This window comes from Oncorhynchus gorbuscha, linkage group LG19, assembly GCF_021184085.1.
Source record: "Oncorhynchus gorbuscha isolate QuinsamMale2020 ecotype Even-year linkage group LG19, OgorEven_v1.0, whole genome shotgun sequence".
Lineage (NCBI taxonomy): Eukaryota > Metazoa > Chordata > Actinopteri > Salmoniformes > Salmonidae > Oncorhynchus > Oncorhynchus gorbuscha.
The window spans coordinates 50,423,693-50,439,374 of NC_060191.1; the positions used below are offsets into that span (position 1 = coordinate 50,423,693).

Sequence of the window (15,682 nt, forward strand, 5' to 3'; positions counted from 1 at the left end):
CTAAAGTAGCAGGTAAATAAAATCATTAGTCCAAACAGTTGCGTTATGCAACAAAAACTACAGTTTCTATTGGATACATAGAGGACCCTGTTTCATTCCGTTTGCTTCCGTTTAAGAAACGTTTTGCAACAGAATCAGCATAATGAATATGCCCATGTTGCTCTACATGGCATCTTCCAGTTCCTATCAGGCTTCAAATACCTGTCCTAATTAGCTCAACTGATGCCTTCTTTACCCATAACCCTTTGAGTTGTTCTAAAAGATGAACCAACAGCAGGTCCCTAGGTGTCATAATAAAATATATAATATATAATAAGACAGTTACCATAATAGGTTTCTATACAATTATATGCTAATGATATATATGGGCCTAAGCCCCACCAACATACAGTTTTGTTTAAAATAGTAGCCCAGGGCAAAGTGAGAACCCATGACAAAATGTGAGTTCTAATTCTATGGTTAGAGCCTCTTGTCACTTGGTATTATCATGTCTTTGGTGAAAGTGTTGGTAACTATGTTGATGTGATTTTCTTACTATTGTTCTTAATCTCAGGGCTTTGTGCCAAAGCCTCCATGTGGCCCCAGACCGAGCTGCAAGGCAAAGGCAGGGACGGAGTTGAGGGGAACAGCTGAGGCAACCAAGGTTAGAGGGCAGAGGACTGCTAGAGTCTGTTCAGCGCTACCCCCTCTGTCAGCCAACTCTAGTTACAGTGAGTACTGATTAGGAATTCAAGTCTTCCAAATGGTTTCATTTTGAAAGAGAACAATCCAGCTCATAAGTATTTGACTGGTTTGTGACCCACTGACACCGCCCCGGGTAGACGGAATAAGGCAGTACAAGAGTTAACACACACAGGGAACTTAATTCCCACACAGGAAAAATGTGAACATGGGGATAGTCTGATTGGCTGAAGCCACGATCTGGAGGTGGTGATATCTCTCACACAAGGGGGAGAGCTAGACGACATGGGGCCAGCCAGACATAAACAAACAACACACACGCTGAAAATTTGTCCCACAGCACCCTTGGCAAGGGGATTCTTTTTATTATTTTTTATTATTTTTATTTTACCCTCTTTTTCTCCCCAATTTCATGGTGTCCAATTGTTAGTAACTACTACCTTGTCTCATCACTACAACTCCCTTACGGGCTCGGGAGAGACGAAGGTCCTAACCCGGACGACGCTAGGCCAATTGTGCGTCGCCCCATGGACCTCCCAGTCGCGGCCGGCTGCGACAGAGCCTGGGCGCGAACCCAGAGTCTCTGGTAGCACAGCTAGTGCTGCGAGGCGGCAGGGGGATTCTTGAACACATTTTGTTGGTAGAATTCTTAAAGATTCTATCCTGGAAGGATCCACCATTCACATCTCTTTTCTTCTCTTTCTGTAGACGTTCTTCCACCTATCAAACGCACAGTAACAGTCACAACACTAAAGACTACCGGTGGGTGACACAGTAGATAAATCAACATTCTTTCCTATGGGATAGCCTGATTTGCTGGTATTTTTATGAATATGACCATGTTCTACTTCAGAGCCACCAGGCCGCCAGCTGACACCTGAGGGTGGGGAAAGGGGCTATTCCTCTTCATCCCAGGGTAGCCCAGTGAGCCTAGAGAAGAATGATGTCAACTCTCTCATGGCTATGTCACGTCCATTGTCCGGAGAGGACATAATTCCAGTAGCTGAATCCCTGATGTTACACCCGTGAGTCCTGCTCTTGCTATGAACCATTTATTGTCCAATAGAAGAAATAGCATCCTTGTGTTTTTGTGGTTAGTCTACTAACCAAGGAATTGTATTGTTTGTGTATTCCAGTCAGCAGAGGTTGGTTAAGAAAGTGCTTAGAAAAAGGGTAAATATATTTGTTTTCTTGTACACTGTCTATCATCTTGCCAAAACATATTTTGACATCCAACTACTTAGAAATGATGTAATTTGCGTTTTTTTCACCTCCCTACAACAGGACCACCAGGAGGCAGTCGGGGCCATCTGCCAGGTCTTGATTACCAGGGTGCAAGACATCCTCCATGAGACCTGCTATAACCCTACAAATGCCAGGGACATCATCCAGAAAGGCAGGCTATATTCATAAGCTGTTTCACATATTACATGTCCCAATTCTGAACTGTAACACCAAGTTGTAACTTTGGAGACGTAGGCCAAATTTGGGCCATAATATATTTACTGTCTGAGAAGATACTCCATAGTGCTGATCAAAAACAAAGAACATTTTAGCTTCAAAACTGTTTTAAGTGTGACTATGTTTTTCTTAGGATTGGATTCTGGGGCTAGGGCCAAGGTTCCGGAGGTCACCAATGAGGAGGGCTGTGTAGGGAGTCCCACTCTGGTGGTGGACCAACCATCATGTCAGTTGGAGAGGATCTTCAGCCACTCCCTACTAGCTGGGCCCTCCACCTCAGCCAAGGCAGCATTGGGAGCCCCTGCATATAAGGTGGAGGAGGTGAGAATTGCATTTCCATATGGCCCTGAGGCCAGACAGGACTTGCTGGAGAAGACTCCCTCCATCCTGCAGGGAGATTTACATTTACATTTACATTTAAGTCATTTAGCAGACGCTCTTATCCAGAGCGACTTACAAATTGGTGCATTCACCTTATGACATCCAGTGGAACAACCACTTTACAATAGTGCATCTAAATATTTTAAGGGGGGAGGGGGGTGAGAAGGATTACTTTATCCTATCCTAGGTATTCCTTAAAGAGGTGGGGTTTCAGGTGTCTCCGGAAGGTGGTGATTGACTCCGCTGTCCTGGCGTCGTGAGGGAGTTTGTTCCACCATTGGGGAGCCAGAGCAGCGAACAGTTTTGACTGAGCTGAGCGGGAACTGTACTTCCTCAGTGGTAGGGAGGCGAGCAGGCCAGAGGTGGATGAACGCAGTGCCCTTATTTGGGTGTAGGGCCTGATCAGAGCCTGGAGGTACTGAGGTGCCGTTCCCCTCACAGCTCCGTAGGCAAGCACCATGGTCTTGTAGCGGATGCGAGCTTCAACTGGAAGCCAGTGGAGAGAGCGGAGGAGCGGGGTGACGTGAGAGAACTTGGGAAGGTTGAACACTAGACGGGCTGCGGCGTTCTGGATGAGTTGTAGGGGTTTAATGGCACAGGCAGGGAGCCCAGCCAACAGCGAGTTGCAGTAATCCAGACGGGAGATGACAAGTGCCTGGATTAGGACCTGCGCCGCTTCCTGTGTGAGGCAGGGTCGTACTCTGCGGATGTTGTAGAGCATGAACCTACAGGAACGGGCCACCGCCTTGATGTTAGTTGAGAACGACAGTTTGTTGTCCAGGATCACGCCAAGGTTCTTAGCGCTCTGGGAGGAGGACACAATGGAGTTGTCAACCGTGATGGCGAGATCATGGAACGGGCAGTCCTTCCCCGGGAGGAAGAGCAGCTCCGTCTTGCCGAAGTTCAGCTTGAGGTGGTGATCCGTCATCCACACTGATATGTCTGCCAGACATGCAGAGATGCGATTCGCCACCTGGTCATCAGAAGGGGGAAAGGAGAAGATTAATTGTGTGTCGTCTGCATAGCAATGATAGGAGAGACCATGTGAGGTTATGACAGAGCCAAGTGACTATCCTGGCTAAGGAGCACATTCTGCCACGCAGCCCACAGGGCGTCTGTAATCAACTCAGATGAAATGGAGGAAAACTCTAAATCTAAGAATTTACAGAGAACCAAGCTCAAGTCTCACTAACTTGTTTATTAACTGTAAAATGTTGTTAATGTGCAGTAATGTCTCTTGCCCTGTTGTGGGACAATTAGGATCATTATAAGCACTCATGTACTGTAGCTTCATATGGGTTGATTCTAAGTTATTTTCTCTACTCAAGACTGAGACCCGTTTGAACACCCAGGCACTCCAGCGCACTCCCTCCCCAGACCCTGGACTCAGTGAACTGAAACTTTCAGTTGTGGTTCCAGATATGGTGTATGAGAGGCAGCTGCCCACAAAGAACAACCCCTTGCAGGTAAGAACCAGAACCCATGACAAAATGTGAATTCTGATTCTAATTCTATGGTTAGAGCCTCTTGTCACTTGGTATTATCATGTCTTTGGTGAAAGTGTTGGTAACTATGGTGATGTGATTTTCTTACTATTGTTCTTAATCTCAGGGCTTTGTGCCAAAGCCTCCATGTGGCCCCAGACCGAGCTGCAAGGCAAAGGCAGGGAGGGAGTTGAGGGGAACAGCTGAGGCAACCAAGGTTAAAGGGCAGAGGACTGCTGGAGTCTGTTCAGCGCTACCCCCTCTGTCAGCCAACTCTAGTTACAGTGAGTACTGATTAGGAATTCAAGTCTTCCAAATGGTTTCATTTTGAAAGAGAACAATCCAGCTCATAAGTATTTGACTGGTTTGTGACCCACTGACACCGCCCCGGGTAGACGGAATAAGGCAGTGCAAGAGTTAACACACACAGGGAACTTAATTCCCACACAGGAAAAATGTGAACATGGGGATAGTCTGATTGGCTGAAGCCACGATCTGGAGGTGGTGATATCTCTCACACAAGGGGGAGAGCTAGACGACATGGGGCCAGCCAGACATAAACAAACAACACACACGCTGAAAATTAGTCCCACTGTCACAGCCGTCGAAAGAAGTGGACCAAAGTGCAGCGTGATGAGCGTACATTTTCCTTTATTATGGAATGACACCATCAAAACAAGAAACAAAATTAACAACCGTGTAGCTTACAGGGCTATAGTGCCACTAACAAAGATAACATCCCACAAACACAACAGGGATAAAGGCTGCCTAAGTATGATTCCCAATCAGAGACAACGATAGACAGCTGTCCCTGATTGAGAACCATACTCTGCCAAAACATAGAAATACCAAAACATAGAAAACAGAACATAGACTGCCCACCCAAATCACACCCTGACCAACCCAAAATAGAGACAGAAAAAGACTCTACGGTCAGGGCGTGACACCCACAGCGCCCTTGGCAGGGGGATTTTTTAACACATTTTGTTGGTAGAATTCTTAAAGATTCTATCCTGGAAGGATCCACTATTCACATCTCTTTTCCTCTCTTTCTGTAGACGTTCTTCCACCTATCAAACGCACAGTAACAGTCACAACACTAAAGACTACCGGTGGGTGACACAGTAGATAGGTCAACATTCTTTCCTATGGGATAGCCTGATTTGCTGTTATTTTTATGAATATGACCACGTTCTGCTTCAGAGCCACCAGGCCGCCAGCTGACACCTGAGGGTGGGGAAAGGGGCTATTCCTCTTCATCCCAGGGTAGCCCAGTGAGCCTAGAGAAGAATGATGTCAACTCTCTCATGGCTATGTCACGTCCATTGTCCGGAGAGGACATAATATCAGTAGCTGAATACCTGATGTTACACCCGTGAGTCCTGCTCTTGCTATGAACCATTTATTGTCCAATAGAAGAAATAGGATCCTTGTGTTTTTGTGGTCAGTCTACTAACCAAGGAATTGTATTGTTTGTGTATTACAGGCAGCGGAGGTTGATTAAGAAACTGCTTAGAAAAAGGGTATATATATTTTTTCCTTGTACACTGTCTGTCATCTTCACAAAACATATTTTGATATCAAACTTCTTAGAAATGATGTCACTTATGTTGTTTCTTTACTCTTCTCTTCCTAAGAACATGACCATAGATGACCTGCAGGAACGGTCATTGGAGTCCATTGACTGGGTGGTCATTGTAGTTAATGAGGTGGTTCTCCCGGCCATAGCCTTGTACCAAAAGTCCATAGACGACTTCTGCATTGGGCAAGATGAACAACCTTTCTCATCAGTGTCCCTTGGGAAATCTGTTACCTCTGGTAACACCAGCACTAGCCAGGGATGTGCAGATATGGATATTGTATGTTTCACTCCTAGGTTCAGGAGGGGAAGCTCAGGGTTGCCTCCCCCCTCCTCCCAGGGGTCAGGTAAAAAACGGATCCGGGGGGTTCTTAGGATAATTGCTAAAAAGTTCCACCTGCTGCTGAGGCTTAACTTGGAGCCTAGGTGTAGGCTTATGGGCCGGCATCTCCCAACGCTCCCCTCAGACATGGAGGATGAGCTCCAGAATAGGGCAGCTATGACTGTGGCTGTGATTCTGCACAATGTCCAGCTCTTCATGGAGAGTGATGAAGCTGGACCATCCACCCCTGGGGCTTTGTCCCTTCAAGGCCTTTACACCTCTGTCACTGATTACTTGGTGTCCAGAATGTCTATGATATCCTCCATGATGTTCTGGAGCGCATGTAGGAAAGCAAAGGAGAAGCTCCACGTTCTAACATCAGGCAGTGACTGCAGAATTTCTGGAGAATCAAGGTTCAACATATCAGAATTGGCAGTCAACGTTTGTCGGGAGATAAAGGATGCAGCAAGCAAGGATCTTCCCTTCTCTGGTGCTGTAAATAGCTTCCCAGAGGAGAGAATGGCAACCACGAAGATGGGAGGTCTCATATTTGAGAGAGTTGAAGTCCCTGATGCTCTTCCAAGCTTCACGCCATCTCAAGGACGGACAGAGCAGGGATGGATGGTTGAGCACATTGGCTCAGCCCTAAGTGAGGACACCTTGGACAACATCACAAGCACTCCGTTATTCCAGAACATGGACTACAGCCCGGTTACCACGCCCTCAGAGGGAAGGGCCTCAACCCTGCACAATCTACAGGACACCATAACTCAGACAGTCATGGACCATGCCCTCTTCACATCTGGATTGGCGAGCCAAAGTGAGTTCCTTTCCAAAGAGAAGGAACTGGAGCTGGTCAGGGTGGTCATTGGAATTCTCAGTGACCAGACTGGTGCCCTTCACTGGGATAAGACCTGCATCTCTGCTGAGTCATTGGTTGACAAAGTGATAGTGGCCTGTAACATTGTCATGGTTATCCTAAGAAATTACTATACAGCCCACGACACAATTATTAAAGAGGATGAGGGCATGCAGGAGCTCCTGGACCCCAACATCGATGGCTACCCCCTGCTGGTACAGTGCCTGAGCCACACCTTAGTGGGAGATGTGGCCTGTGAGCTGGAGGTCATGAGGGCTCAGCCTCAGGTCATCCCAATCTGGTCCACTATTATTGAAGAAGAGCTGGGGAGGGCTAAGGGAAGGGACTCCCATGAAGCCTTCAGTGAGGAGTCCCTCCCTATCATCACGCAGAGGCCTGTGAAGGTGCAGCAGGCAAGCAGCCCTGCTAAGAAAATGGACGATACCCAGCCTCCCATCAGTCCCATTTTGGCCAGGTCTGAGCTTGACAGTAACAGCAGTGGCAGAAGAAGCCAGAACTTAGACAGAGATGCAGGCGTTACAGCCGATAACATCTTTGATGTCATTGTCAGGCTGGTCTATGCTGACAGTATCAGTGCAGATGATTGTGGGTTGTACAATCCTGCAGCTATGCTCCTGGGACAGATCCTGGCCTCAAGTAGGCTTTGTAACAGGATATTCCGGGGTAAGATCCATTTATTTTCTAAAGAGATGATCTGCCGGGTGTACCAGTTGCTCCTGGACACCAAGATGGGCCGGGAGACAGCATGCCGAAAAAGCGGGTCGGAGCCTGTTCTCAAAGAAATGGCGACCAATCCCAGGCTCTCCAAAAAGTTCTTCACGGACCTGATCTATTTTATCGTAGAGCGGGCAATGAAGAATCTGGTGGAAAACTTATTGGGCTTGCCACACACCCCACCAGAAGAAGCACTACTTTTGAATGACAACTTGTCAACCTCATCCAGTGATGAGTCACTGCATAGCGACAACACCTGGTCGTGTGGGGTGTGGGGCACTCTGGTGAGGGAGAGCTCCCTGGACATGGACTCCTCCAGCTCTTTAAACCAGGACCACTGGGAGGCAGTAGGGACCATCTGCCAGGTCCTGAGCACCAGGGAGGAAGACATCCTCCAGGAGACCTGCGACAACCCTAAAAAATCCAGGGACAGCATCCAGAAAGGTAAACTACATTTATAAGCTGTTTCACATATTACATGTCCCAAATCTGGACTGTAATACTAAGTTGTAACTTTGGAGACGTAGGCCAGATTTTCTGTCTGGGCATATACTTCATATTGCTAAACATAAAAAAACACTTTTTTAGCTTTAAACCCTGTTTTCTTAGGATTGGATTCTGGGGCTAAGGCCAAGGTCCCTGACGTAACCAATGAGGAGGGCTGTGTAGGGAGTCCCACTCCAGTGGTGGACCAACCCTCACATCAGCTAGAGAGGATCTTCAGCCGCTCCCTACTGTCTGGGCCCTCCATCCCTGCCCAAAAGGTGGAGGAAGTGAGAATTGCTTCTCCATATATCCGAGAGGCCAGGCAGGACTTGCTGGAGAAAGCTCCCTCCATCCTGCAGGAAGAGAGCCTGGCTAAGGAGGACATTCAGCTACGCTTGGCCCACGGGGTGACTTTCATCAACTCAGAGACCCTCAGAGACATTGTGCAGGGGATCATGGGTCACCTGACATTCATGGAATCACTCCCAGCTGGGAGTGTGAAGGCTCCTTTCCAGCTCCAGTCGATGCTCTTTGACAACATACGGCATGTTCTGAAGTATATGGCCGGCATTGTCGTTGTATTCAGCCAACAGGAGAGCATTCAGTTTAGGGGTGATGATGCAGTGGCCGCCATTGTGGAGGCTTCTGCTGATAGACTATCACTAAAGGCAGAGGCAAACAATGCCCAAATGCACAAAAGTTGTGAGTTTTCCATTCAATGCATGGCTGAGACCATCGCATGCAGCATTTGTGATCACGCTGAGCTCTGGAAGTGGGAGGCCAGGAGCTCTGGAAGTGGGAGGTATACCCCCAGCCTCGAGGGAAGTGACAGCACTGTCTCTGAGGAGCTCCTAGACAATAGGGAAGACCTGGAGGCTCCAGCAGAGATGGCTGAAGATGACACTGGCTCAGAGAAGACCAGTGTCAGATCAGAGATCTTTGAAGATGATGCTTCCTCAGAGAAAACCAGTGTCAGATCAGAGATCTTTGAAGACGATGCTTGCTCAGAGAAGACCAGTGTCAGATCAGAGATCTTTGAAGACGATGCTTGCTCAGAGAAGACCAGTGTCAGATCAGAGATCTTTGAAGACGATGCTTGCTCAGAGAAAACCAGTGTCAGATCAGAGGTCTTTAAAGACTACTGTGGTTTGGAGACAGACCACCACATGGCCGACCAGTCACTGGAGACCAACCAGTGTCTACTCAGGGCTGGACATAGTGCCTTCTCACAGGTAAGGAGAGAGTCAGATACCTGAACCAAGAATCAGTAGGTAATTTAGTTAATGGGAGTTTGATTGTGATGCATTGACTCATATCTGTTTCTTGCTGCTTTCATTCTCAAACCAAGAAGGTGAATGAAGAGGCTGTGGAGACAGGACCCGAGACAACAGGAAAGGGGAAAAACGAAAAGAAGGTGAAGGGCTTTATTTGACTCTTATTTTCTTGGGGAATATTAAGCCCACATGTAATGTAACAGGCGAGTGTCATTTACATTGTTTGGTTTGTTTTATTCACAGAAATCCTCTAAGAACAAAGGAGAAATAGAGAGAAAGAAACCATGTAAGAGCAAAGTGGCTCCCCTTGGCTCTGATGGTAAGAGTTGTAATATTGTTTTCTGTCAAAATATCCATCTGAAGGGCCTCCCGGGTGGCGTAGTGGTTAAGGGCACTGTACTGCAGCACCAGCTGTGCCACCAGAGACTCTGGGTTCGTGCCCGAAGGCTCTGTCATAACCGGCCGCGACCGGGAGGTCTGTGGGGCGATGCACAATTGGCATAGCGTCGTCTGGGTTAGGGAGAGTTTGACGGTAGGGATATCCTTGTCTCATCGCGCACCAGCGACTCCTGTGGCGGGCCGGGTGCAGTGCGCGCTAACCAAGGTTGCCAGGTGCACGGTGTTTCCTCCAACACATTGGTGCGGCTGGCTTCCGGGTTGGATGCGTGATGTGTTAAGAAGCAGTGTGGCTTGGTTGGGTTGTGTATCGGAGGAAGCATGACTTTCAACCTTCGTCTCTCCCGAGCCCATACGGGAGTTGAAGCAATGAGAGAAGATAGTAGCTACTAAAAACACTATTGGATACCATAAAATTGGTCGAGAAAAACAAAACAAAAAAAACAACAACAAAAACTATCCATGAGGCTATTTTCCTAAATAAATACTATTGTAATGTGGTGATTAGGTCATGTGATGTATCCTGTATTCTGTTCAGGTGCAGTGGCTGCAGATGAGAAAAGGAAGAAACCATCTCTCCTCCAGCACATCTGCAATGCCTTTGCAAGAGTCTTTTGCTTCTCCCACAAGAAAAATAGTAGATTATTTCCCCCAAACGAAGTGAGAGCTGTGCCTGCACGACTTTTTAAGGCAGCACCTCAACTCCTGTTACCAGTCCCTCTGCTTACAGTCCTACAATAAAACATATTTTTGCAATCATCTTGTGTTGTTTTTGCTCCTTATCTAAAGATATCACAGCCTTATCAACTGTTCATTTAAGAGTAGTTAAACTCTTTTACTATTCCCGTGGTAATGAAACAACACATTTCAACACTGTAAAACAACACATTTCACAGCATCTTTACAGTTTGTGATAATAACATATATATAACATATATTATTTTTGTTATCCTTGTTTATGTAATTTGAGTGGAAATCAATAGTTGTGTTGTGTTGCTGTGAGCCTGTGAAGGCAAACTGTGAATGACAGGTAGGCAGAGTGGATGTTGGTGTTACATCAGGGAAAGAAACATTGGCTCAGCTGACACATGGAACACAGCCTCAGCCTCCAGGCCCTGTTGCCTTGCCAACCCCATCCAGTACTGATACAGAGGGGGTTATGTATAAAACCTGGCTGTGCCAACGGAAATATAGGTTAGAGGAGAGTGGGGTAAATTGAGCCAAAGGGTTAGTTGAGCCACCCCTAGATGAGCTGTGGGGGCTAATATAGTATAAATGTTTGTCTTGGGGTAAGCTGAGCCAATGGCCACCATATCCCATACAAATGATTACATTTTGTCAGTTTTATTTATAATATGCAAAGTATTTTTGCAATGCATCACGCATATGAACTCAAGATTTATATTGTTTCAGAGCAGACATCATTCCCTGTGGTTACAAATATAAAACAAGCAGGGGTCTGGCCCCCTTGAGGTTCTTGAGAGAGCAGCCAAGGAAGTGAGAGAGGGAAAGAAGCTCATTTGAGCAGCAGCGAGGGATGAAAAATAGACTGAAGAGATACATTGCCAAAACAAAAAACATGTATCTGTGCAAAAGAGCACTATAAAGTAGCAGAGGCACACAAGGTCTCATCTCATGACATGGAGTCTGAGCTTGCTAAACATATCAACTCACTGGGCACACACTGGGTGCGTTGAACCAACGTGGAATAGGTCTTAAATTCATGTCTGTGCCCAGTGGGAAGAATCACACGGACCAGTTTCATGGGCTTAATAGCCACAAATGCAGAGAACTTACGAATTGGCATATTGAAACAACTTCCCTGATATTGAACATAGACAAAAAATTAGGAACACCTGCCTAATTAATTTAAAAAATATATTTTAGACAAGTCAGTTAAAAACAAATTCTTATTTACAATGACGGCCTACACCGGCCAAACCCGGGCGATGGTGGACCAATTGTGCGCCGCCCTGTGGGGCTCTCAATCATGGCCGGTTGTGATACAGCCTGGATTCGAACTAGGGTGTCTGTAGTGATGCCTCAAGCACTGAGATGCCACTCGGGCACAGCGGGGAGTTGCACCCCCTTTTGCAATCAGAACAGCCTCAGTTCATTGGTGCATGGACTCACAAGGTGTCGAAATTGTTCCACAGGGATGCTGGCCCATATTTAGAAACACATGCTTTTCCTTTAGGAATACATGCTCTTTCCATGACAGACTGACCAGGTGAATCCAAGTGAAAGCTATGATCCTATTGATGTCACTTGTTAAATCCACTTCAATCAGTGTAGATCAGGTATTCTCAATCTGTGGTACGTTCAATGCCATCGAGGGTACGCCAAATAAAACTGCGATTCACATTTTCACATTTTCAAACACGACATTTATATTTTCCAATGGGGTTATACATTTGGGTGATGCTTTTTTCTCACCTGAGTAGCCTTGTTTCACTGCCAAAAATAAAATGACACCATCTAGTGTTCAGCGATATTAACAACACAATGTTAATTACAGGTAGCCTAGTCAAATAATGAACATCCAATCACATTAACCGTTACTCTCTCGCGGGAACCTTCCCTCTTGCGCAGACATTTAGAAACGGTGAACTACCGAGTGGCTATGACAGGCAAGCCCCATACTGTTGTGGAGGACTTAATTGTTTCTGCTGCCGTGGATATGGCTGGGACAATGCTGGGGGAAAAGACCAAGAAAACTATACAGACAATGCCTTCATCAAACAACACTGTTTCACAACGCATCAGTGACATGACAGGAGATGTTTTGAAACAGCATTACAGCTGGATGAGTCAACAAACGTGGCTGGCCTAGCACAGCTCCTGGTATATGTCCGTTACATTTATGGCGGATCAATTAAGGAAGACATCCTCTTCTGCAAATGACTGGAAACCAGGACATGAGAGGATATTTTCAAAGTACTGGACAGCTTTGTGACGTCAAATGGACTTTGGTGGTCAAGATGTGTTGGTATCTGTACTGATGGCCTAAAGCCATGACAGGGAGACATAGTGGAGTGGTAAGGTGCGTGCAAGCAGTTCCTCCCGATACCACTTGGGTAAACTGCAGCATCCACCGAGAGGCTCTTGCCGCCAAGGGAATGCTTGACAACTTGAAATATGTTTTGGACACTACAGGGAAATGGTTAACTTTGTTAAAGCAAGGCCTCTGAAATCTCGTGTATTTTCTGCATTATGCAATGATATGGGCAGCGACCATGTAATGATTTTACAACATACAGAAGTGCGCTGGTTATCAAGGGGCAAAGTATTGACACGTTTTTTTTTTTAAATTGAGAGACAAGCTTAAAGTTTTCTTTACTGACCATAATTTTCACTTGTCTGACCACTTGCATGATGATGAGTTTCTCACACAACTGGCCTATCCTATTATCTCGGCTGAATGATCTGAATCTAGGATTACAGGGACTCTCTGCAATTATATTCAATGTGCAGGACAAAATTGAGGCTATGATTAAGAAGTTGGAGCTCTTTTCTATCTGCATTAACAACGACAACAGACAGGTTTTTACATCATTATATGATTTTTTTGTGTGCAAGTGGAGAGTTTCTTGCCTTGACAAATCAATGCCTTTTGCAACTAGGTACCTATGTGAGAATGGATTCTCGGTCCTCACTAGCTTCACCTGGAATGCTTTCCAACAGTCTTGAAGGAGTTCCCACATATGCTGAGCACTTGTTGGCTGCTTTTCCTTCACTCTGCAGTCCAACTCATCCCAAACCATCTCAATTTAGTTGACGTCAGGTGATTGTGGAGGCCAGGTCATCTGATGCAGCACTCCATCACTCTCCTTCTTGGTTAAATAGCCCTTACACAGCTTGGAGGTGTGTTTTGGGACATTGTCCTGTTGAAAAACAAATGACAGTGCCACTAAGCGCAAAACAGATGGGATGCCGTATCGCTGCAGAATACTGCGCAACACCATGCTGGTAAAGTGTGCATTGAATTCTAAATAAATCACTGACACTGTCACCAACAAAGCACCATCCCATATCATACCTCCTCCTCCGTGCTTCATGGTGGGAACCACGCAAGCGGAGATCATCTGTTCACCTACTCTGCGTCTCACAAAGACACAGAGGTTGGAACCAAAAATCTCAAATTTGGATTCATCAAAGGACAAAGGGCCAAAGGACATTGCTCGTGTTTCTTGGCCCAAGCAGGTCTCTTCTTATTATTGGTGTCCTTTAGTAGTGGTTTCTATGCAGCAATTCGACCATGAAGGCCTTATTAACGCAGTCTCCTCTGAACAGTTGATGTTGAGATGTGTCTGTTACTTGCACTCTGTGAAGCATTTATTTGGGTTGGAAATTCTGAAGCTGGTAACTCTAATGAACTTATCCTCTGCAGCAGAGGTAACTCTGGGTCTTCCTTTCCTGTGGCGGTCCTCATGAGAGCCTGTTTCATCATAACGCTTGATGGTTTTTGCAACTGCACTTGAAGAAACTTTCAAAGTTCTTGACATTTTCTGGATTGACTGATCTTTATGTTTTAAAGTAATGATGGACTGTAGTTTCTCTTTGCTTATTTGAGCTGTTCTTGCCATGATATGGACTTGGATGTTTACCAAACAGGGCTATCTTCTGTATTTTGTCATTTTATGTATTCATTATTTAACTAGGCAAGTCAGTTAAGAACAAATTATTATTTACAATGACAGCCTACCCCGCCCAAACCCTAAGCTGGATGACCCTGGGCCAATTGTGCGCAAATGAGACTCCCAATCATGGCCGGTTGTGATACAGTCTGGAATAAACCCAGGGTCTATAGTGACGCCTCTAGCACTGAGATGCAGTGCATTAGACCGCTGCATACCACCCCTACCTTGTCACAACACAAATGATTGGCTCAAATGTATTAAGAAGGAAAGAAATTCCACAAATTAACAGGCACACCTGTTAATTTAAATGCATTCCAGGTGATTACCTCATGAAGCTGGTTGAGAGAATGCCAAGTGTGTGCAAATCTGATTTGTTTAACACTTTTTTGATGACTACATGATTCCATATGTGTTATTTCATAGTTTTGATGTCTTAAAGAAAAACCCTGGAATAAGTAGGTATGTCCAAATTATTTTATTTCTTATTATTACTTTTATTGTCCTGCAATGTTGCGGGGTACAGATTTTTACTGTACCCCGCATTTACATCTGCAACCCTGTGACTATTAATCTTCTAATCTACCAGTATTAATGGTCAGCAGGCTCAGACAATATCAATAATGACTATAGCGAAAGGGGAGGGTCGGTGACTTTCGGGGGAGAAAGAACCAGTGGAGGCAGCAACAGACAGGTAGAAAGTAGCAGGGGCCAGGTGGGATTGGGCCAGGTGTCAGGCTAGGGTGTCCTCAGTCATGGTCCTGGAGCATCAGGCCCTCCGGAAGAAGAGACAGAGAAAGAGAAAAGATGAGGATTAGTGAGAGCATGCCTAAAACCACATACACTAGGGGTAGAGAATAATCAGTAGTGTTGCTGTGGACACTGGATAATCTGACTGACACACACCTGTTTGACCTCGCTGTGATACCGTCTGCCTACAGTGGGGCCAAAAAGTATTTAGTCAGCCACCAATTGTGCAAGTTCTGCCACTTAAAAAGATGAGAGAGGCCTGTAATTTTCATCATAGGTACACTTCAACTATGACAGACAAAATGAGAAAAACAAAATCCTGAAAATCACATTGTAGGATTTTTAATGAATTTATTTGCAAATTATGGTGGAAAATAAGTATTTGGTCACCTACAATCAAGCAAGATTTCTGGCTCTCACAGACCAGTAACTTCTTCTTTAAGAGGCTTCTCTGTCCTCCACTCGTTTGAACTTGTTATCAGTATAAAAGACACCTGTCCACAACCTCAAACAGTCACACTCCAAACTCCACTATGGCCAAGACAAAAGAGCTGTCAAAGGACACCAGAAACAAAATTGTAGACCTGCACCAACCTGGGAAGACTGAATCTGCAATAGGTAAACAGCTTGGTTTGAA

The 15,682-nt window shown here is 45.7% G+C and overlaps 1 protein-coding gene across 1 annotated transcript in view; it reads left to right on the plus strand.

The window, feature by feature from the left end:
- The window catches only part of LOC124004928, a 30,261-nt gene extending 19,862 nt beyond the window's left edge, over positions 1-10,399 (plus strand). The window contains exons 2-17 of the mRNA XM_046313738.1: positions 554-710; positions 1,390-1,443; positions 1,535-1,706; positions 1,818-1,854; positions 1,966-2,077; positions 2,276-2,463; positions 3,852-3,989; positions 4,135-4,291; positions 5,066-5,119; positions 5,211-5,382; positions 5,494-5,530; positions 5,645-7,946; positions 8,112-9,220; positions 9,337-9,402; positions 9,506-9,581; positions 10,197-10,399. Of these exons, the coding sequence (XP_046169694.1) occupies positions 554-710; positions 1,390-1,443; positions 1,535-1,706; positions 1,818-1,854; positions 1,966-2,077; positions 2,276-2,463; positions 3,852-3,989; positions 4,135-4,291; positions 5,066-5,119; positions 5,211-5,382; positions 5,494-5,530; positions 5,645-7,946; positions 8,112-9,220; positions 9,337-9,402; positions 9,506-9,581; positions 10,197-10,399 (5,034 nt within the window). The remainder of the gene's footprint in view (positions 1-553; positions 711-1,389; positions 1,444-1,534; positions 1,707-1,817; positions 1,855-1,965; positions 2,078-2,275; positions 2,464-3,851; positions 3,990-4,134; positions 4,292-5,065; positions 5,120-5,210; positions 5,383-5,493; positions 5,531-5,644; positions 7,947-8,111; positions 9,221-9,336; positions 9,403-9,505; positions 9,582-10,196) is intronic.
- Positions 10,400-15,682: the final 5,283 nt, after the last annotated feature.